Here is a 23,008-nt window from a genome sequence, read left to right on the forward strand (position 1 = left end):
GAGGCTGGCCTTGAACTTGAGATACTCTAGCCTCAGTCTCAATTACTGGACTTCAGGGCGTGCACCATCACGCCCAGACCAAAGGCTATTTTTAACCCAACAAATCAGAAGTCAATCACGGCTTTAAAAACTCCCCAGGTTTAAACGGTCATTAACAATGGCCACAAACGACGGCTCTTCAACCCCCTTCAAGCCTCTGGAGGACACCTTCCGCGCGACCTTACTAAACGTGACCCTTTGCAGCTTTTGCCCACATTAAATATGGCCACCAAGCTCCACTCTTTTTTACTACCTGATCCGTGGTGACAACTCTGGTCCCACGCCCATTTCCAAAAGGGCCTCCTCCTGCGGGCTTGCGTTCTGAGTGCGCACGCGCGAAAGCAAGTCCTCTTCCGGGCAAAATGGCGATGGGCTTGATGTGCGGACGCCGGGAGCTTGTGCGCCTGCTACGGCCCCAGCGTCAGGTAAAGTTGTACCCAAACTGAGAGCCAGGATGCTGCCCTGCCCCCGCACCCTACGCCGGGGACAGGAGCAGCCGCTGACCTGGTTACCAGGATCTGAGTGTCATGACCTCGGGTTACGTCTCGGTCTCGGAGGGCTCGGTGGCCCCGTTATGTTGTCGGTTTCCAGGGACTACCTTACCCCGGGTCAAGTTCTCCGCAGCCTCGGGCCTGAACCCCGGAGTGGGTCTGCTGTAACTGAGGTCAGGAAACTCCGGCTTGAGCTCCACCCCATATGCCCCAGTTGCATGCCTTCAGGCCGGCAGTCTGCAAGAGCAGAGCAGCAATGTGCTCGCCTGGATGGCAAGCTGTCTGCTTCCTGAGGGGTGATCCTAGTGAATACCCTGTGGCCTCACGCTGGGCCTTCTGCTTCCAGCATAGATATTCCATTATTCTTTCATCTGATTAGTTCCACAGTATCGTAGGGTCCTCGCAGTGGCCGCGGAAACCGCTGAGAGAGGGGCTCCAGGTCCCAAGCCACCCGGGCTGCAGGCAGCCGCATTATGTCCTCCTCACAACCTCCAGCCACCGCTGCCTCAGTACCTCTGGCATTTCATTGGCAGAAGCCCAGGTAACGAGCCTTTGGTTCCTACTTCTTGGATAGTTTTGTTTTGTTTTGTTTGAGGGGCAAGAGGAATATGTAGCAGGGTTCTTTCCCACGTTTCACCCAGCTTCCCAAAATATTAGCATCTGCTTGGAATGGATTTTCAACTCAATGGGGAAATGATTGAAATACATCAGTGAGAGATTTATGTTATATTCAAGGTACTCTTTGCCAGAGTCATGCTAAGCTAATGATGGTATTATGAAACATGACTCCAGGTTTGTGTATTAGGAAAACTATAATTTGCTAATAAATACATGATTTCATGGATGCTGTTTCTTTTTTCTTTCTTTCTTATTATTTTTTTTTTTTAGAGAGAGAGAGAGAGAGAATAATGTTTATTTTTTTAGTTTTCGGCGGACACAATATCTTTATTTGTATGTGGTGCTGAGGATTGAACCCAGGCCGCATGCATGCCAGGCAAGCGCACTACCGCTTGAGCCACATCCTCAGCCCCGATGCTGTTTCTAAGAGGCGACCAAGTGGGGTTTTTGGTCATAAAAAGTGAATTGAAGGCAGGGGGTGTAGCTTAGTGGTAGATCACTTTCCTGCATGCAGGAGACCCTGGGTTCAGTCCCCAGCCCTGAAAAGAAAAACAGTTCAGTTAAAAAAAAAAAAAACTGATTTGATTTTAAAGATAAATTGTGTGATAGTTTATTTCAACATATGGGGGAAATTGTAATAGTGATAGATGATTGAAGTTCAGGAAACAGTGATTTTGAGAAGTGACTTCCCAGGATGAAAAGAAGTCATGAATTCTTACTTTAAATAATTTATCTTCCTGCCTAGTAGTAAAAAATATGTCCTTTTAAAGCATGAATTCTGTGGACATTGTAAGCCAACCTGGGAGAACAAGAAAAGGAGTCGAGAAAACAGAATCCAGTATTGATTATCATAGAGGACCTCACTTTCTGTGAGTCCTATTTAATGAATACACACATGGCTTCCTTTCACATAGGTCCAAGTACCTCCTGTTGTTCCTGCAACTCCTTCACCCACAGCAGTACCTGAGGTGGCTTCTGGAGGAACTACAGATACAATCCAAGCTGTTGCAGAACAGAGCTTCGCTGAACTGGGACTAGGGTCATACACCCCAGTGGGATTGATCCAGAACCTCCTGGAATTTATGCATGTTAACCTGGGCCTTCCTTGGTGGGGGGCCATTGCAGCATGTAAGAGAAATATATCCTGGACACGGGTAGAATGGGGACCTAGGGATAGAACCTTAAAGATGGCATTTCTGTGAGAGGATTAAGGAAATAGGTGCAGGAATATGAGAGTCAAACAGATAATTCAAGTGAATGGTACAGGTTCATGAAGCTTAGATGCACTCTATTTTTATTTCCTGAAGAGCATTATAAAGTGGCTTGATAATCTAAGATTAAAGAAGTATAGATATTTGAACATGAGCAGGGAGTTGAAGTAAGAGGGCCTTATTAACAGTGATGAAGCTACCCTGGTTTAAGAGAATAGTCTGATCATGTACTGAAACCCCCAAATTAGGAAGGTAACCACATTCCTCTTGTTAAGGTTTAAATTATGCTTTGAATTCTGTTTCTTTCTAACCTTGCTCCTTAAATTATCTCCTCTCTCCTGTGTCTTCAACTTACTTCTGAGTTCTGGACCCCTTGGGCATGAGTCACAGTATAGAAAAGGCTGAAATAAGAGAGACTTTTATCATTGAGGACTTAAAAAATCTTTAACCTAACTATAGAAATGCTTTAACTTCGTTTTAATTCTAGTTTGTGTTTTCCAGGTACAGTCCTTGCCCGCTGCCTCGTTTTTCCTCTCATCGTGAAGGGCCAGCGAGAGGCAGCCAAAATTCACAACCACTTGCCAGAGATCCAGAAGTTTTCCACTAGAATCAGAGAGGCCAAGTTGGCAGGAGACAATGCTGAGTGTGAGTCAGTTACAGTATAAATGTGAGAGGACCACATTTGCAGACATTCTCCTAGGGGAAAGAGACAACCTAAACCAGGAATTGCAACAACTGGGCAAATTCTAAAGATTTAGCTGTTTCTCAGGCCTAACACTTTCAGGGACTGTCCAAGGTTAATTAGAAATTTCATGGGCCAGGTATTCACCCTCACTGACATAACTGTTAGCCCAACCATTAATTGTGCCTCACCTCCCAGTTTACAGGGCCTCCTCGGAGATGACACTTTACCAGAAAAAGCACGATATTAAATTCTTTAAACCCCTCATTCTGCCTCTGACTCAGGTGAGCAAAAACATTTCCCTCCTTATTTCATCAAATGGCCTTCTCTGTATTTTCCATGCCCCAGACCTCCACAAAAGCAGTTGGTGGTGATATACATGGCTTTCAGTGATGGGGTACTGAAAATGTCCCCTCTTTTAAAGTTTGCTGACACTGCTTATCCTGTGTAATAGGCACCAGTCTTCATCTCCTTCTTCATTGCCTTGAGAGAGATGGCCAACCTTCCTGTGCCCAGTATGCAGACAGGTGGCCTCTGGTGGTTCCAGGATCTCACTGTATCTGATCCCATCTACATGTTACCGATAGTAGTCACTGCTACAATGTGGGGTGTCCTGGAGGTAAGCCCAAGTTAGCCAAGTACCAGGCCTGCAACATAAATTGGGAGTAGGGAGTAAAGTGGCTGGAAATTTCCCTGGAGAAATAGAGTCAGTGGGTAAGACCAGATTACTAAAACTGACATATGTTCAATACTCCTTTTCTCTGCTCTCTTGTTTTGTTTTTGGCAGCTAGGTGCTGACACAGGTGTGCAAAGTTCTGACCTTCAGTGGATGAGAAATGTTATCAGAGTGATGCCCCTGGCAGTCTTGCCCATAACCATCCACTTCCCCTCGGTAGGTAATGGCTTAGGAAATGACTCCAAGTCCTCCCATCTAGTCCAGCCACCAGGAATGCAGTCTCTGAGGACCTTCCCTTTATTCTCACCTAGGCAGTATTCATGTACTGGCTCTCCTCCAATATGTTTTCCCTGGGCCAAGTAGCCTGCCTCCGGATTCCAGCTGTACGCACTGTACTTAAAATACCCCAGCGTATTGTGCATGACCCTGACAAATTACCTCCCCGGGAAGGCTTCATAAAGAGCTTCAAACAAGGTAAGGACATGAAGAGGGGAAAGTGGTCTAAAAAAATGAGTATGGGACTAACAGTTGAGGTCCTCCTTACCCAGGCTGGAAGAATGCTGAAATTGCACATCAGCTCCGTGAGCGTGAACGACGCATGCAGAACCACTTGGAGCTAGCAGCCAGGGGTAAATAATCCTTTCAGGCTAAATTCTGCCTTTCATTTCTTATTTTTCTCTGCTCATTGAGATTTATTTCTCTTCCTCCAGGTCCCTTACGGCAGACCTTTACCCACAACCCTCTACTACAGCATGAAAAGAATCACCCTCCCAAAACCCCCAGCAGCAGCAGCAGCAGCAGCAGCAGCAGCAGCAAACCAAAGTCAAAGCAGCCCTGGCGTGACACACTTGGCTGACTTGTGTTCCCTGCTCATTCTGTCAGGAACTCTGTCTCCTCAAAGAACCATCCTAAAGACAGACTTGATGCTTTGTCCTTGTATCAGGCCTAGGAACTGTAGGATGTGGATATGTTCATTTTAAAAACTGATTCCACTACAAACTCTTATTCCTGCATATAAAAGTACAGGGGAGCCAAGCAATCTTCCTTTCCACAGGATTAGGAAACCTCTGTACTACATGCTGCTTCCTGATATTTTATTAAACAGAGAAATGGATTGTGTACTTCAGAGAAATGAATAGGTTGGGTCAAGATTGCTTTTGATAGCCCACGCTCTTGGGAAGTATCTGACCGTTTTTACCTGGCAGTAAGACCTTACACTTCTACCCTGTGTGTGTGTTCCAGCCACATTTGCATTGTGGTCATAGAGAAATGACCGATAAGATTGTATCTGAGAATTATAACCACATTCCTTGATAACCTATACAATTGCCATTTCCATCAAGAAATAGATTACTAGATTTTTAGTGAAAATTAAGAATGAAAGGTGATGTTTTTATGCAAAAACTTAACATCTTGCTACAACAGTTCTCTTGTTTGTGTAGAGGTTGTTTTTATCAGCTTCCAATAGCTGGCTTGAAAGGAAAGAAATTGTTTTGGGTCTGTCTATACTCTAGACAGAGTAACTTAGGCTAATGGGAGCTGTCTCAAAGACATTGTATAAAATGAAGCCATTCAAACTTTTAGGAACATAACCCTTTTATTATTGTTCAGCACCTGTGACCGTTTCATATCTCTCTAAAGGGAGACAAGGTTGGAGCATTGTTGGCCCTTTTAAAGGAAAAGAGAAGTAGGTAGTCACACCCAGAGGTGCTACTGGAACAACAGTGCCACACTACAGTCTGCTTTACCATCCATTTACAAAGTCTGGAACAATACGTAGCAAAACAAATAAATTATTTTGTCATCTCTAAAATGCAAGTTCAAAGGTTGAAGCTGCCTAGACCAGACTCCTGAATGTCGCCTCCAAAGAAGTGAGCTGTACTTCTCAGCTCCCTTGGCTTCAGCCCCTGCTTTTCACATCTCAGGATTCCAGGTAGTATTTAGTTAGATTTAGGATCTTGTTGCTTGGGTATTTCTGCATCTTCCAAATCCATTTCTGCAGCAACTGACATACACAGGACCTGGAGGTACCATGTGGCAGATGCTACAAAGAAACAAATTTGAGTTAAAAGTGGGAAGAGGTCAATTGGGTGAAGTTCAAGTAGCACTGAATGGGACTAGGCCCAAAGAGGGTAATTCAGTTAAGGCATATGGCTAATAACAGGGGGCTATGGCAAAGATGACTTGGGAGTCTAGATTTGCAAAAGAGGCCGAAACCTGGCTATCAGGAGCTGAGTGACCTAAGGACCCAAGGCTTACCCAAAGTTCTTCGGAGGCAAAGAGGTCGTTTGTCTTCTGGCACTCTGATAATAAGAAAGTAAAAGGGCAAGCCTGAGAGGGCAATGCCAATGCCGATGAGGGAGTTGATTGTATCACTGTAAAGTGGAACAGCCACCAGGAAGACGGTACAGAGGCAGAAGACAATGGGGAAGAAAATGCTGAGCTAGGGGCACAGAAGAAACTAGGAGTTAGCTCAAGATTCTTGACAACCAGTATAACCCCACTTCCCAAAAGACCAAAGCACTGAAGGGTTAGGGATAAAGCTCAGTAGTGGAACACTTGCCCAGCATGCCCAAGGCCCTGAGTTCAAGTCTCCAGCACTACACAGAGCAGTAAGCCTTCTTTCCATCATGTCAACACAAACTACCATCAAGTCCCAGGCAGAGGTTTCTAAGTGAACTGTCCTGTAAGAATTCTCTTTGCTGGGTGTGGTGGCACATTCCTATAATTCCAGCCACTTGAGAGGCTGCAGCAGGAGATAACGAGTTTGAGGCCAGCCTCAGCAACTTAGCAAGACCGTAAATCAAAAAAAAAAAAAAAAAAAAATTAAACAGACTGGGGATGTGGCTCAGTGGATAAGCATCCAGTTTAATCCCCAGTTTAAAAAAAAAAAAAAATCTGGGCATGGTGGTGCACACAACTTGGAAGCCTGCAGCAGGTGGATCACAAGTTGGGGAGGCCAGCCTGGGAGATTTAGCAAGATCGTGTCTCAAAATACAAAAAGGACCAGAGATGATAAAGTGCCTCTGGGTTCAATCCCCAAAGAAGGAAAGAAAAATGCTTCAGATAGAGCAGAGGTGGGTTGGAGATAAGTTACCTTGAGGGGACGAGGTCGATCAGGCTCCTTCCAGCGTAGATAGAGCTGACCCACAATAGAAAGTCCCACAAAGAACCAGTAGCTGAAGCTGTAGTAGTTAATGAGCTGGAAGATGTCCTCTACACACAAGTAGATCAGTGCCATGATACCCTATAAGTACAAGCCCAAATTAGCTCCAAAGTGCTTTTTCACCCCTGTTGGCTCTCTTCTTACCCCTTTAAGACTCAAGTTTTGTCCTTCACTCCTTTTCCATCAGAAGTTAATAGCCTCAACTGGATTTTCAGTTGTTTCTTCAAACTTCTGCCAAGTTAACCCTCTTTAAACGGGCTGGGGTGGTGGCTCAGTGGCAGAGTGCTCACCTAGCGTGTGTGAGGCACTAGGTTCGATTCTCAGCACCGTGTATAAATTAAATAAAGGTCCACTGACATCTAAAAAAATTTTTTTAAATAAATACATAAATAAAACACAAAACAATCCCTCAATCATTTCATAAGGCCCTCTCCATAATGACCAGCCTTCATTTCCAGCTCTTCTACTACTCAACTCCATACTGATTTACTGCAGGACTTTCTGATGCTATTTCTCTTACAAAACCTATCTCTACTATTTGCAATGCTAACCTTCAAAATCTATTTTAAAAACACTTCCTCCAAGTAGTCTTTTCAGTCACCCTCTATCCAGGGACCATTTCTTAAACACTACCTGTCATGGCAGTTAATCATTAAAATGTATTCCTTGTACTTTATGCCTTATCTAAGACTGGAGGTGGTTACCATTGCTAAGAGGAGTAAGATTCTCAGGAATCACTGCAGCAGTTGGTACAGCCTCGCCCATGATGGTAGTCCATCATTCCATCAATACTTTTTCTATCAGAGTCCCCTTTAAGACTTTCAGGAAGCTACAACACTCATATCTACTACTACTAAAACTTCCTGCACAATCTGGCTTTCAGTCTTCTTGGATCACTTACGTTGAAAAGCAGAGAAGGCACTGGCGTGAACCGCTCAACATGAATCATGCAGATGGCATCAGGGAGATGGCCTTCTCTGGAGCCCACAAAGAAAAGCCTATTTAGGTAAGTTAGAAGAGTGTGAAAAAACTGTGGGGCATGGGGAAACAACCTGGTTCACCTGCCACTGCCCTTCCTCTCTGCTATCCCTTTAAAAGGCTCAAATAATACAGAATAGAGTTCATTGTTGAGATTAATAAGAAGTTAAGGCTGCTGATGGGAAGAAGAAAGGTTGAGGAATGCAGGAGGTTAAAGTCCAAGTCCTGTAAGTTGTACAGTCTCCTGACCTAGCTCTTCATAATACGAACCCTCGTAGCAAAAGATGCCACTCTTACCGAGAAGCGGCCACAATGGAGGCATTGAGGCCACCAAAACAGGATAAGGCAACTGCCAGTGGGATTGTCCAGTTAAATATTCCAAAAATCTGGTCTGCAAAAGTCTAAGGGAAAGACATGGAAAATAGTCATTAGTAGGACGTAAAAGGAATGAAAGGCATCAATAGGCATGCTCCCAGGGATCCAACCCTTCTTCCACATTAAGGGTAACAGTTTCTTCTTACAAGCCCAGAATCCCAATGTACTCCTTTCAAAGCTCTCTCCTTTCCAGGACTGTGAAGAGCTGGGATATACCCCAAAACCCACAACAAACCCTCAACCTTCTGCTAGTAAAAATCTTTACCACGGCAACAGCATCACTGGCCAAGATGTCTCTCATATCTAGCACCGTGTAATAGGCCACATTGGTCAAGATGTAGATGATGGTGACAAGAGGCATGGAAATGCCAATGGAGAGGGGCAGATTCCTATAGTTAAACAAAAATAAAGTATACATCAGTCCCACAGGTTCATCCTTATCTCTTAATCCTAGACTTTACTGCCATACTCATCTTTCCAAAGATGGAGACTTCTGCTACATTTCCCCAGTGCCTCAGCATTTGAGGTTGCCTACAGTACTGGTTAAAGCTGTAAACTTGTAAGAACAAATAAGCTGTGTGTAGTAGTACACACCTGTAATTCTGTCTACTCAGGAGACTGAGGCAGGAGGACCACAAGTTTGAGGTCAGCCTGGACAACTTCTTATCTCAAAAGAAGAAAATGTTTAAAAAGAGGCGAGGAGGTAGCTCCATGATAGAGCACTTGCCTCACATATATGAGGCTCGGGTTCAATCTACAGTACTGGAAGGGAGGGAGGGAGAGAGGGAGGGAGTAAGGAAGGAAGGGGGTTAGGGGAAAGGAACATCATACCAGGAGAAACAGCTGTGCAAAAAAAAAAAAAAAAAAATCAGGGAAAGGAATTGACAAAGAACTAAGTCACAGCATGACAGCAGCACAGGAAGAGGGTAGTGATTTTATTTTTGCTTCCAAAGATGTTGGTGTCAGTATCCCTTCTCTAAGATTATCACCACAGGAAAGTTTAAATTAAGAAAAATATAAGAAGAAATGGAGGCAAATTGTGAAATCTAACATCTCCAAAGATTAAGATAGGCCTTCAGTAGGAAAAACAGAATGTATATCTGAGCAAGCAACCTGGGAAATAAATGATTTTTGATCTAAAAATATCCCCCAAGGACTCATGTGTTAGTGTTCAGAGGTGAAAAGACTGGATTAGGAGAGCTATAACCTCATCAGTGGATTAATCCATTTGATGCATTAATTATGTGAATGGACTACTAGGTGGTAATTATAGATCAGTAAGGCATGGCTGGAGAAAGTAGGTCTCTGGGGGTGTACCTCTGGGGACTATATCTTGTCCTTGACTCCTCTTACACACACACACACACACACACACACACACACTGCTTCCCAATTGAGCAGCTTTCTTCTACCATGAAATTCTGGTTCACCTCAGGCCCACAGCAAAGGAGTTGGCCAACCATGGACTGAACCTCTGAAACTGAGCCCAAAATACATTTTTCCTCCTCTAAACTGCTTCTATTAGGTATTTTGATCACAGCAACAAAAAGCTGACACACACCTTCATCAGTTTGAGAATGTCAGGTGCCATCCTCCCCAAGAGAAGCACAAAGACCTGTCAAGATTCCTCTAGCCAAAGAAGCCACGATCTTTATAAACATCCTTGACAGCTAGACTACCAAAAAGAGACAAGGGCAAAAACTCTTAAAGTCACTCAACTTCTGTCCAGTAGGTGGAAGCACCAACTAGGCCTCAATCCTGCTTCTAATAACTCTATTCCCAAAGTTGCAACTCCAGATGTATACCAAGATGGCTCTGTTTCTCAAAGCCAAAAGGAGTTTATTGGTATGAGAACTTTTATTCTTTTGAAAATTTACAGAAATCCACTCCCTGTCAAATCTTACTTCTCAGAATCATAATGTTTTAGAGCCAAGAAAGATCCTATAAGATCCCATAGATCCTATAATTTAACCCTCTTAATTACAGATAAAGAAGCATTCAAAGAAAAGGCACAGTCATTGGTTAGATGACTCTCTCAGGGTCATCTAACCAATCAGTGATAAGACAAACTCCAGACCCACTGACTCCCTGTCCAGTGCTCTTTCCACTTTGCTCAACTACAAAGCTATTTAGAGTAATGTTGGCAAGTGATATAGTTAAAAGACTGAAACAATACCTCACTGTTAGCATGAATTAGGGAAACAAGGAATGACCCAGAAAGGAAGCAAAGGAAGATTTCTGGACATCTATGGCCTAAAGTTATCTATGTAGGGATAAAAATGGATAAAAGATTTATCAAGGGAAAAAATTTATCCTTTTTGAGATGGTCTTGCTATGCTTCCCAGGCTGGTCACAAACTCCTAGGCTCAAGCAAACCTTCAGCCTCAGTCTCTTGAGTAGCTAAGACTATAGGCATGCACCACTCCATACCTGGTAAGAAAAATCTATTTTAAAAGCGTACACAAGCCAGGTGTGGTGGTGCATATCTATAATCCCATCATATCGGTAGACTGAGGCAGGGGGATTGCAAGTTCAAAGACAGCCTCAGCAAAAGTGAGGCACTAAGCAACTCAGTGAAACCCTGTCTCTAAATAAAATACAAAATAGGGCTGGGAATGTGGCCCAGTGGTTAATTGCCCCTGAATTTAATCCCCGTCCCCACCCCCACACCCCAAAAAATGTACATAAGTAATCCCAGTGGTTTGGGTAGGTGAGGCAAGAGAATCGCAGGTTCAAACTCAGACTCAGCAACTTAGTGAGGCCCTAAGCAACTTAGGGAGACCCTGTCTCAATTTTTTAAAAAGGCATAGGGCAGTGCTGGCTCAGTGGTTAAGTGCCCTTGAGTTCAATCGCTGGCACTAAAAATTAATAATAAAATAAAAGCATATACAAGCACATAGTATGATCTGCTTTAATTAATAGAGGAATAAATGAAAAATGTAAAAAAGCCCTTTAAAAAAGAATTTAGAGTTCTTCCGGGGACAGCATTTGGAGGCACTCAAAATGGTCCAGAGTTTGACATTCTATCGTAGGCTTTCCTACAATACAGCTTCTTATAAAACTAGGCTATCCTGAACCCCTGGCAATAGAATAATTTACACAGAGATGGTTGGGAAAGCACCAAAATCTGCATGTGCTATGTTCCCAGGCATACTTCAAGGGGTTTCTGCTGTGAGACCTAAAGTTCTTTTTTTTTTTTTTTTTCTTTTTGGTACCAGGGATTGAACTCAGGGGCGCTTAACCACTGAGCTACATCTGCAGCCCATTTTTTGTATTTTATTTAGAGATAGGATCTCACTGAGTTGCTTTGGGCCTTGCTAAATTCCTGAGGCTAGCTTTGAACTAGCAATCCTTCTGCATCAGTCTCCTGAGCCTCTAGGATAACAGGTGTCGTGCCACCGCACCCAGCAAGACCTAAAGTTCTTATGAGATGTCTAAAACAAAACAAAAAAAATAACGTGTCAAACCGAGCATGGTGGCATATACCTGTAATCCCAGCAGCTTGGGAGGCTGAGACAGGAGGATTGTGAATCCAAAGACAGCCCCAAGCAATGGCCAGGCACTAAGCAACTCAGTGAGATCCTGTCTCTAAATAAAATAGAAAACAGGGCTAGGGATGTGACCAAGTGGTTGAGTGCCTCTGAGTACAATCCCCAGTGCTCCCCCCACAAAAAAAAAAAAAAAGGACAGAGAAAAAAATCATGTCACCAGGGCCTATGGTGGTTCCATATGTGCTAAATGTGTCTGTGACAGGATCAAGTGTGCTTTCCTTATTAAGGAACAGAAAATCATGAAAGTGTTGAAGGCACAAGCACAGAGTCAGAAAGCTAAATTTAAAAAACGAAGCTTCTTTGAATAATAAAAAAAGAATTTAAAAGCATACTTGAGTTCATATCTTAGCTCTGTTAGTGGGATCATGGACAAGTTATATTCTGGGGCCTCTGACCTCCCATCTATTAAATTAGGGTTGATGGAATTCACTCAGAGGCAGTTATGACATACAGTCTTGCATAGTAAGAGCTCAATGAATAATGGGTATCACTGTTGTGGAAAGTTGGTGGTGAGGTACCTACCTCTCAGGATTCTTGAGCTCTTCAGTGACATAGTTGAGGGTATCCCAGCCTGAGTAGGAGAACAGAGCTGAGTACAGTGCCAGGGCAATGTCACCCATTACAAATGATGAACCCTCAAAGGAATTCTCCAAGTTAGTCGTGGCTCCTAGAATCCAAGAACAATGGAAAACAGAAGTATTAGTGGCCCACTCCCCTAATGTCAAGATGATCCAATAAAGTAGTGGAAAAATATGGCAGTAAGAGCAGGTAAGTGACTCAGAACATCTTTGGCAGCAACGGCATCAGTGAAGGACAAGGAACAGAAGACAGACATCTATAAAGATGATGGAATGCAGAGAATGACATGGATGGGGATCTTGACAAAAGAGCTCGGCTTTCTAGGATAAGAAACCAGAATGTAGAAGAAGGGGTAGAGAACAGGAATGGTGTCCTGTTTCTCTCTGCTCTATAGTCTGCCTGATTCTTATCCCCTTTCTGACACCAGACACAGCTGACATGAGATAGAAGGACAGGGCTCCATCTGCCCAAGTTAACAGACTAGTTGTAGGGTGGGTTTCTACCTGGAAACTAGAGAAGTGGATATAAGAAGTTCATTGTTGACTTTGCCCACTTTCAAGGGCAGAATCATCAAATCAACAGCACTAGGTTCAAAAACCACAAAAGCCAACTCCCAGAGTATGGCTGTCAGTCCTTTTGCCAAGATCAGCCTCATCTAGGCGTGGTGGCATATGCCTATAAAATAAACATGTCAGCAGGTCCTATGGTGGTTCCATATGTGCTAGAACTAGCATGCATAGAACTTAAAGAACAGGCTTTGGAGTTCGCTGCCTGGGTACATATTTTAGCTCTCCTACTTACCACTACGAACTTGGGCAAATTCTTATAGCATATTTCTTCATCTATAAAAAGGGAATAATAACAGTGCCTACCAAACAAGGTTATTGGAGATTTAAGTGAGATAATATACAAAGTGTATATTAAGAAGAGTATGTCTCATAGAAAATACTTAACAAATATTAACTGCTATTATTTCTTACCCTGGCCAAGTTTAACAATGCCTGCAATGATGACCGCAATCAGTGCTGATACTTTAGCATAGGTGAAAATATCTTGTACCAGGGTTCCCCACTTGACATAGGCACAGTTAACGAAGGTTAAGAGACCTGAAAGAAAAATAATACTGATTGGTGACTAACCCTTCACACCCAGACTCCTAAGCAATTTTTCTAGTAATAGTTACTAAGAAGGCCCGTTTCACAAAGAAAGTATATGTGTTTAGGCTTTTACTTGCTTTGCATAAGAAACTTCGGTCCCAGAATGTCCTTACTATTATCATTCAAAGACATCTGCTGAGCACCTGTGTACACAGCACCACCATGATCCCTACCCCAGCACCTTATACAGGAGACAGAAACAAAGTAATCTCAGATTTGCTTCATACAAAAGTATACCCAGGGGCCGGGGTTGTGGCTCAACTTGCCTAGCATGAGTGAGGCACTGGGTTCGATCCCCAGCACCACATAAAAATAACAACAAATAAAATAAGGTTAAAAAAAAAAAAAGTACACCCAAACTGGATGCAGTGGGAGACAACTGGTAGCTATACAGGATTAGTGTGTTCTGGCTGTTGGCTCTGAGAAGTCACTGTCTCTCCCTCCTACCCACCCTGCCACACACACACACATAGGCTTTAGGACCCAGCACTTTGTCTCATTAGTATTACTGTTAACCTTGCTCAGTCCTGTTATGACTTCATTGTCTGGGCCAGCAGGTCAGAATGTGTGGCCAAGGATTGGGAGGGAGGCCAGACTTCCTGCCCACTGCCTGCCAGATCAGCTGCTTGTTTTTGTGCCTGAAAATATTCTTGCAGCAAAGAGCGATTCCTATAGAATGGGGATAGAGCATTTTTCCTAATGGACAATGCAAAAGTAAGAGCTATAACATTCCTCATAATCCGTCTATCCTGAGGTAGAGGTAATTACTTTACCCAGATAAGCTTGGGTAAAGTTTACGCATTATTCTTAAAGAGCCAAGTTTCTGAACTGGTCTCCAAAGACCTAAGATTATTTTGCAAAGTGTCATGTTTGTATGAGTATATACATTTTTATAGGAAAAGAGCCCATAGCTTTTATCAGAATCTCAGAGAAGATACAGCGGTTGTGTCTCAGTGGCAGCACGTGTGCTTAGCATGCACAAGGCTGTGGGTTCAATCCACAGCACCAATAATAATAATAACAATAATCTTAGAGAAATCTATTAACCTCCCCACTCCCCACCCCCACCCCCCAAAAAAAAAAGTTAAGAAGGGAAGCCCACATATGCTATGAAGTTGGCCACTAACCTCAGGATGTAGTGGGGAAGAAAGTTAGAACAACTCTAAGGCTTATCACAATGTCCCTTAGATCCCTTGCCAGCCTCTTAGGAAAGCAGACATACCTTCCCCTTGGTGACACCATGAATCCCTTCACAACTCAGCGACTGGAACACCATAGGAGTATTTAATCTTAAAGCCCTCTCCCAAAGGCTCCAGGGGTAAGGCCAGCCTTGCCCTGCCAGTGCAGAGAGGGAGGCCCAGTGATGGAACTCATCTACTTCAGGCCACCACAGTCAGAAACCACTTCCTGTCTGAGTTCTCCTGGCAGTTCATGGTCCTCAGTGTCCCCAGTTCTGTTCTGTTATATCCTGGCCTCATACATTCTGGCCCAGAAGCTCCTTCATTCTGAGAAGCAGGAAAGACTGACCTCTCAGAAAAGCTATCCATCTTTCTCTCACCCTCTCTTTCATCTTCATTTTACTTACTGCCCTGTTTTCTACTCTTCTTGAGAGGGGCATTCCTATATAATTCAAACACTTGCCTTTCTGCCTCATAAACAAGATAATAAAGAACCAAATCTTATCACAGGGCTGGACAAAAATGCACCCATCACTCCAGGCCACCCCAGTGCTGAGTTAATAATTAAAGACACAAATGAACAGTCTCCACAGGCATCCCACAAAAATGACCAAAGTGCCTGTATCTTGCCCTGCACAAAACTGCCTAATCTGTTGATCCTCCTCAGTCAGTCATCCACCCCTTACTACCCTCCAGACTTCCACTGCCATCCATTCAGCAGCCCTTGTGCTCTTTTTCTCATCCTGTAATCTCTCTACCCATTTCCTTCAGGCTCTGTTTATAAACACAACACAAACAAGGTTCCCATTAGAAACACCAAGCACAAGTAATGCTACCATAAGCTCAGGGGAATAGGATACTCTAACACAAATTCCTGGTTAGCCTGCAGAGTAACCCAGGGTCATAACTCCCAACTGGAATAATAATAATAATAAGAGACTAGTTTATAGACCACAGTCTGAGTCTGCAGCTGTGTACCATAAAGGTTCCCTTCTCAGCTCTGTCCAGGGATACAAGCAGGAAAAAGTAGGGACATCCAAAAATTCACCAGCCTTTACTACAAAAACTTCTGCAATGAAAATATATGAATTGCTTATATTTTGGTCCCTATTGCTTCTTCTTCTTTTTTTTTTTTAATGGTAGTCGAACACAACATTTTTATTTTATTTATTTATTCTTATGTGGTGCTGAGGATTGAACCCAGGGCCTCAAACATGCTAGGGAAGCACTTTACCACTGAGCCACAACCCCAGCCTCTACTGCTTCTTTATTTCTATACTTATCCATTTATCCTCTTAACTCCAGTAGTGCCCCTCCCCCACTCCTGAGTTTCATTTCTCAGCCAGGCACCCACCATCTTGTCCTGATCTGCTCTATGCATTGAGCACAAGGGATCCATTTGACTGGGGGAAAGAGTTCTATGGAAATAAACCCATGGGTGCTGAGGATATAGGCTCAGAGCACTTGCCTAGCATGCTCAAGGCCCTGGGTTGGATCCCCAGCACCACAGAAACAAATAAAAAAGAAGCCAGGAACAGAGGGAACTGCCTGAAGAGAGCTATCCTCACCTCCCCAGAGCCCTGCTTCCTCCTGGCCCTGGGAGCAGGAAATGCATATGGCAGACAGTAGTGCTGACTAGGCTCTTTGTCCCCTGCCTCAGGATACAGCTGACCAGAGGCCCCAGAGCCCAGCTAAGTATACTGGTCTTAAAGTGGAACCCAACCTCCTGCTTCTATCAGAGACGGGAGGGGACCATGGGTTTAGATTAATGCAGAGGCAACTGCACTCTAACCTCTAGAATGCAGATGCCCTACTCTTCTACCTCTAGGCATAATTCAGTCCTTACCCAACACTTGGCCAAGTCCACAGAAGAATGGCCTAAAATGACCTTAAACCCTTAACCCAGGTACAGCTCCATTCCTGCTTTAACCCCAGGGGAAATAAAAAGACGCAAAGATGTCACTCCTATAACATCTAGAGGTGCTTCTAAATGGATCATCAAACCCAGCCTACACAGAATCTAGTTCTTCCACTAGGGCCCAGTGTGAGCTCTAGACTTAAATCCAGAAATCATCAGACAGGTTGATCTAGAAAGGAACAATGCTTGAAGACCCACCCTGGATCCATGCCTAGATTTAGTTTAGATACTCAAACTAAATAGTCCCTGGAAAAAGACATTAAACCCACAATACTCCCAGCACCATTAACTTTAAATACATATCAATGAAACACACAACTTAGGCTGCTATTTTATCCCATTTTCTGCCTTAAATTCCCAGGAACTATAAAATGTCAATACTTTATTAGATATTCATTCCATTTTTAAGGAAATCTATAGCTCTTCATCCCACTAAGCCAAATTCTCTGGGGCTACACAGGATCAAGCTAAACCCTCTTGTACACGATGGCCCTTCTTAGCATTGAAGATTAATATCCTGTGCACCTTGCCCTTCTTTAGGCTAAAAACCCAGTATCTTCAACACCTTGTGGGGCAAATATGGCTTCAAGACCACTAACCATCCCAGGACTCTCCTCTGCATTTACTTCACTGTCAGGGTCTTCCTGGAAACTCAAGACCCCATACAGAGAACTCCAGACATTGTTGCATACTGCAGTGTCACGTCAGAATTCATTAACTACTTGTTTTTCCCCACCTCACATTAATGAGTTATTTTCCGACTTCCTTTCTGAAATTGTAAAACATTTTTTAAAATACTTTATTAGTTGTTGATGGACTTTTATTTACTTATGTGTGGTGCTGAGAATCGAACCCAGTGTCTCACACATGCTAGGCACGCACTCTACCACTGAGCCACAACTCCAGCCCCAAAAGCAATTTTTTAAATCCCAGATATAGAACTTTATATTTATCCTTAGTAACTTAGTACTAAGTAACTCCTCTGTGAGTCTTTATGCATCATCCTCACCAATTGCAAATAGGTTTTTCCCCCTTTATATTATTATTAGTTCAAACTGCCCCCCACTTTTTGTGCAATATTGGGGAATGAACCCCAGGCCTTGTGCATGCTAGTCAAGAACTCCCCACTGAGCCACATCCCCAGTCCTCGGTTTTTCAGGTGGGGAAGGTACTGGGCATTGAACCCAGAAGTGCTCTACCATTGAACTGCACTCCTAGCCCTTTATCTCTTTTTTAAACTTTATTTTGAGACAGGGTCTCTCTAAGTAGTCCAGGCAAGCCTCAATTCACAATCCTCCTGCCTCAGCCTCCTGAGTAGCTGGATTATAGGAGCACACCATTGCACCCAGCTTCAGATCCCTTCAATTCTGTGAAATCTGTAAGTTCAATTATCATATCTTCTGAGTATTCACAGAAATTATTGTAAAAATATTGGTTGGGATCACCAGAGCCCTAAAGTCTATCACTACAGAACTTCCTCTGTGTTGTCATTCCACATCCTTGAACCAAGAATTTTATCTAGTCTACCTTTTTATGTCTTGTCATAAAGAATATCATGAGTTTTCCAAGAAGCTCTCTGAAATGTGTATATACATGTCTCTGCTCTAACAATCTCATGATGCTATCAAATGATTCAGTGCAATTAATATAATATTATGCACATCATAGCAACACCCTTGTAATAGCCAAAAATGGAAACAAAGCCAGGTGTGGTGGTGCATGCCTGTAATCCTAGCAGCTCGGGAGGCTGAGGCAGGAGAATTGTGAGTTCAAAGCCAGTCTCAGCAAAAGCGAGGCACTAAGCAACTCAGTAGGACTGGGGATGTGGCTCAGTGGTTGAGTGTCACTGAGTTTAATCCCTGGTACCCAAAAAAAAAAAAAATGGAATGAAAAAAATGCCCATCAATATTAGAATAGATTAAATGTTATAGTGGTACAATATAAAACAGCAGTGAAAATAAATGGTCTACAACTACAGATAAAAATACAGATGAATCTCAAGAATATTAAATGAAGAAGCATGACACAAAAGAGTACACACTGTTTATGCTCATTTATATAAACACTGGCAAATCCATTCTACTAGAAATCAGGGTTGTGAAGGCAGAGACTGGAAGAACTATAAGAGGGGTTAGGGGCCAATTTTTTTATGGGGATGCTGGTTACAGATATATGCTCACTTTATGAAGATTCAGTAAGTCAAATATTTGTGATATGTGCACTAGACCTTGTATATATTATACTTATACAGAAAAAAATAAAATTAAACCCCCAAAAGAGGTTAGGTTGGCATGCTTGTTCTTAGTGAATTCATACAGATTACTAATGATCTTTTCTTTCCATTTCTCACACTTTGCTAACTATGTTTAACCAACAAGCCTAGAATTTGGGTAAGAATCAATCTTGAATTATCAGTCCAAAGTGTTCAGAGACTACCTTTGAAAAGGCTAAGTTATCACTGTGATAGCCAGAATAATCCCCACACATATACACCAAGAGGTTCACATCCAAAACCCTGGAAATAGTGAACTATATTATATTACATGGCAAGGGAGAATTAGAGTTGCAAACAGAATTAAGGTTGCTAGTCACATGACCTTAAAATAGGGCAGGCCCAATGGAAAGATGGAAAACGGAGGCAGAAGGGTCAAAGACTGAGTAATGCAATATGAGAAAGATTCTACCAGTTATTGCTGATTTTGAAGATGAAAGGGGGCCAAGAACCTTTAAAAGCTAGAAACAGCAAGAAAACTGATTCTATCCTTGAGCCTCCAGAATAGAATACAGCACTATCGACACTTTGTCTTTAAACCAGTAAGATCTATTTCAGACTTCTGAGCTCCATAACTGTAGTATAAAAAATATGTGTTATTTTAAGCCATTAAATTAGAGGTAACAGTAGAATGAATGGGACATAACTTTCCTATGTTTATATATGAATACACAATCATAACTACACATCATGTACAACCACAAGAATGATGTTATACTCCATGTATGTATATCAAAATATATTCTAAAAAGAATACAAATAATCATCATCATCATCATCATCATCATCATCATCAGGGGTAACTTGTTGCAGCAGCAAGAGGAAATTCACTCAGCTGCTTTCTTTATACACCCTTCCTGCTCTCCAGAATCCTGAAGATACCTAGTAGTGATTCTGTGATCTTATCTACCTAAAAATTCTGTCCACTTGTCTGCAACTAGGTAATTAAAAATATTAAGTCATGACATGCTTTATTACTATTTCTCAACTCTCTTTGTCTTGCTCTTTTTATTGGCCTAACCACTTTACTGAAATCTTTCTAGATTGACAGTCTTCAGGCTTGACAGAGAAGTGTAAAGGGAAAGTGGGACCTATGGCCTTTTCCTTTCTCTATCTATTATTTCAGAAACCCAATGGAAAGATGGAAAACGGAGGCAGAAGGGTCAAAGACTGAGTGATGCAATATGAGAAAGATTCTACCAGTTATTGCTGATTTTGAAGATGAAAGGGGGCCAAGAACCTCCCTTTAGGCAGGGACCTGGAAGCAGTATTAGGTGGTAGTGTTCATTATAGTTGTCAGAAAATAAAGAAAAAAGAAAGATCTTAGGTATTTTTTTGTCTGTTTATTTTGTACTGAGGACCAAACACAGGGCCTCATGCATACTAGACAAGTGCTCTACCACTGAGCTAAATTTCAACATTTTTTTTTTTTGAGACAGGATCTCCCTAAGTTGCCCAGACTGACCTCAAACTTGGGATCCTCCTACCTCAGTCTCCTCAGTAGCTGGGATTACAGAGAGAGGGAAATTTCAATACATCAAGATATTGAGACAGGTGTGGTGACACATGCCTGTAATTCCAGCTACTTGAGAGGTTAAGGCAGGAAGATCACAAGTTTGAGGCCAGCCTGGGCAATTTAATAAGATCAGCTTTGAAAAAAAACAAATTTTTTTTTAAGAGACAGGCTCTAAATTGCTTAAGGCCTCACTAAGTTGCTGACTCTGGGTTTGAACTTGCAATTTTCCTGCCTCAGCCTCCCCAGCCACTATATTATAGGATTTTTTTTTTTTTAAGAGCTATAGATGTAGCACTTAGTGGCAGAACTCTTACCCAACATGCACAAGAACCTGGGTGACATTGGCAGAGGAAGAAAGCATCCCTCATTATAACAGATTCTCATATAAGTCCATCTCTCTTTGATATACTACATCCCAATTTTTCTAACAAACCTATCACTTTTAAACAAAGTATCCTCTTCCACTATTATATTCTAATCAAATATCACTAATAGCTATGAAATTGTTTTCCCCATGCATTAAAAAGTCTAATATATTTATTAGTCTTATTTGTAATGTTGTACCTGAGTCTAAAAACTTCATTCCTGATCTTCTATCCTATTGTCTCCAAACACATTACCGATTGACTCCTTCACCTTTATTATTCTTGCTATGTAATACCTGACAGCACCCAAAATACACAAGATTTTTCTTTTATCTTTGCATTTTTCTCTTTGCCTCTAAAATTTCAGTTTTAAGTCTTATTAAACACATCCCTCTAATCACTATGAAACCTGCCCCCAAGTCATCTTTCTGGTATCTTAGGATTTACAGTCAGATATTCTGATCTTCATTCTTTATTCTTTCTTTTTTTTTTAAAGAGAGAGAGAATTTTTAATATTTATTTATTTTTTAGTGCCGCAGTCTGGCTGGGCACAATCAGGAGCCACTTGTCAAAAGAAACTAACTTTATTTTTAGAACCACACACGCCAAACAAAACAGCCTCTCAGGAAAAACCCTCAGAGCCTCAACTGCCACCACCGGCTTTCCACAAGCCTCTCTCTCCCACACAAGCTTCTCTCCACCTCCCACAATCCTCCTGCTCTTGAGGCCGATTGGCTGGGTCACGTGGGCGGAGCCAAAAAAGTCCCCCAATGAGCAGCTCCGTGGTCTGAAAGGGCAGGGAAACAGCCCAATGAGCATCACCGCAGAGGAGCCAATCAGCTAGATGTTGCTGGGGCCGAGGAGCCAATCAGCTAGATGTTGCTGGGGCTGCTGTGAGCCAATCATCAGCCGGCAGCTGGAAGTTTGCTGGCAGCTGGAAGTTTGCTGGGGCCCCTTCGGCTGTGGCTCTCAACATCTCCCCCTCTCTGTTTAAACAACAAGCATGTGGCTTAGGGACCGTGTCTGTTAGGCAGTCCAATTCAACATATGGTCCTTACCCGTCATCGGATGAACTGACCTCTAGGCGTCAGCCTCCTGTCTTAGGTTGGTACCACTGCAATTGGATCATACCCGTCACTGACTACCGGTCCAGCATACAGCTATACTTGTGGATAGGCCTTTGCACCAGTGGGGGGGTGAGGTTCTTTGCCTCACCTCTGTTGGCCCCCAAATTTTAGACCATCACTAGTAGAGGAGGATGCAAAATGCCATGACATTAAGCCCATTGAGGGCTCATTTGAAAAATTGTACCACCGGTGACATCATCAGCAAAAATACCCCAACACTACCACAAGTCGCTGCACCAACAGATAGTTCACAATGCATACAGGTGAGCTCACAATGTGTCCAGGCAAGTTCTGCAAGCAGTTCAGTGATGGCTATTGTAGAAGCTGATGTTGAGAGCCACAGCCGAAGGGGCCCCAGCAAACTTCCAGCTGCCAGCAAACTTCCAGCTGCCGGCTGATGATTGGCTCACAGCGGCCCCAGCAACATCTAGCTGATTGGCTCCTCGGCCCCAGCAACATCTAGCTGATTGGCTCCTCTGCGGTGATGCTCATTGGGCTGTTTCCCTGCCCTTTCAGACCACGGAGCTGCTCATTGGGGGACTTTTTTGGCTCCGCCCACGTGACCCAGCCAATCGGCCTCAAGAGCAGGAGGATTGTGGGAGGTGGAGAGAAGCTTGTGTGGGAGAGAGAGGCTTGTGGAAAGCCGGTGGTGGCAGTTGAGGCTCTGAGGGTTTTTCCTGAGAGGCTGTTTTGTTTGGCATGTGTGGTTCTAAAAATAAAGTTAGTTTCTTTTGACAAGTGGCTCCTGATTGTGCCCAGCCAGACTGCGGCATTCATTAGCCCAATGTCTCCCTCTACGGCATCGTGGGCAAATACCTGGTATTCTACTCCTTTGATACCTAGTTTTGTTAAACCCTCCTCCAATGGGGCAATTCCTTTTAAAATGTCCTGTTTGTTCACAATTGTAGCATGTTCTTGGCCTGGCATCTAAAGCCTGTTTTACTGCAGCTGCCACGACTTGCTCTTGTTCATTAATGTCTCTGGCATCTAAAGCCTGTTTTACTGCAGCTGCCACGACTTGCTCTTGTTCATTAATGTCTCTACATAATTTAATATATGTGTTTAAATCTTCATGTTTCAATGGTCTAATGATATCTCTGCACCAACGA

General features: G+C 43.0%; 2 protein-coding genes across 8 annotated transcripts in view; one reads left to right on the plus strand and one right to left on the minus strand.

The window, feature by feature from the left end:
* The first annotated feature begins 320 nt into the window (after nt 1-320).
* Nucleotides 321-4,831, plus strand: Oxa1l (OXA1L mitochondrial inner membrane protein). Of its 2 annotated transcripts, none has more exons than XM_046465123.2 (10): nt 321-464; nt 910-1,071; nt 2,063-2,276; nt 2,861-3,004; nt 3,240-3,325; nt 3,496-3,660; nt 3,829-3,933; nt 4,029-4,191; nt 4,266-4,346; nt 4,428-4,831. In XM_046465123.2, exons 1-10 carry the CDS (start codon nt 402-404, stop codon nt 4,571-4,573), a joined length of 1,329 nt encoding a protein of 442 aa, XP_046321079.1. In that variant the 5' UTR covers nt 321-401; the 3' UTR covers nt 4,574-4,831. The 2 variants fall into 2 exon arrangements, with proteins under 2 accessions (XP_046321079.1, XP_046321078.1); XM_046465122.1 differs by lacking the exon at nt 321-464 and adding an exon at nt 471-703.
* Nucleotides 4,832-5,295: 464 nt separating this feature from the next.
* Nucleotides 5,296-23,008, minus strand: part of Slc7a7 (solute carrier family 7 member 7) — a 62,925-nt gene continuing 45,212 nt past the window's right edge. For 5 of the 6 annotated variants that reach the window (XM_046465120.2, XM_046465117.2, XM_046465121.2 and 2 more), the window contains exons 3-10: nt 13,347-13,472; nt 12,310-12,454; nt 8,502-8,625; nt 8,159-8,262; nt 7,785-7,881; nt 6,815-6,964; nt 5,977-6,160; nt 5,296-5,761 (exon numbers count right to left, since the gene is read on the minus strand). In XM_046465120.2, the coding sequence (XP_046321076.1) occupies nt 5,658-5,761; nt 5,977-6,160; nt 6,815-6,964; nt 7,785-7,881; nt 8,159-8,262; nt 8,502-8,625; nt 12,310-12,454; nt 13,347-13,472 (1,034 nt within the window). In that variant the 3' untranslated portion in view covers nt 5,296-5,657. The remainder of the gene's footprint in view (nt 5,762-5,976; nt 6,161-6,814; nt 6,965-7,784; nt 7,882-8,158; nt 8,263-8,501; nt 8,626-12,309; nt 12,455-13,346; nt 13,473-23,008) is intronic. The other variant, XM_058585785.1, reaches the window with a different exon arrangement.

This window comes from Marmota monax, unplaced genomic scaffold (genome assembly GCF_021218885.2).
Source record: "Marmota monax isolate L192 unplaced genomic scaffold, Marmota_monax_Labrador192_F-V1.1 WCK01_AAM20220418_F8-fsc00079, whole genome shotgun sequence".
In the NCBI taxonomy this organism is placed as follows: Eukaryota; Metazoa; Chordata; class Mammalia; order Rodentia; family Sciuridae; genus Marmota; species Marmota monax.

Bases quoted from the DNA above. Each gene is read 5' to 3' on its own strand.
- Oxa1l (XM_046465122.1), top strand. From the start codon at position 494: ATGCTGCCCTGCCCCCGCACCCTACGCCGGGGACAGGAGCAGCCGCTG. The intron at 704-909 runs GTCAGGAAACTC...TCATCTGATTAG, and splicing joins GTGGGTCTGCTGTAACTGAG to TTCCACAGTATCGTAGGGTC. The intron at 1,072-2,062 runs GTAACGAGCCTT...CCTTTCACATAG, and splicing joins TTTCATTGGCAGAAGCCCAG to GTCCAAGTACCTCCTGTTGT.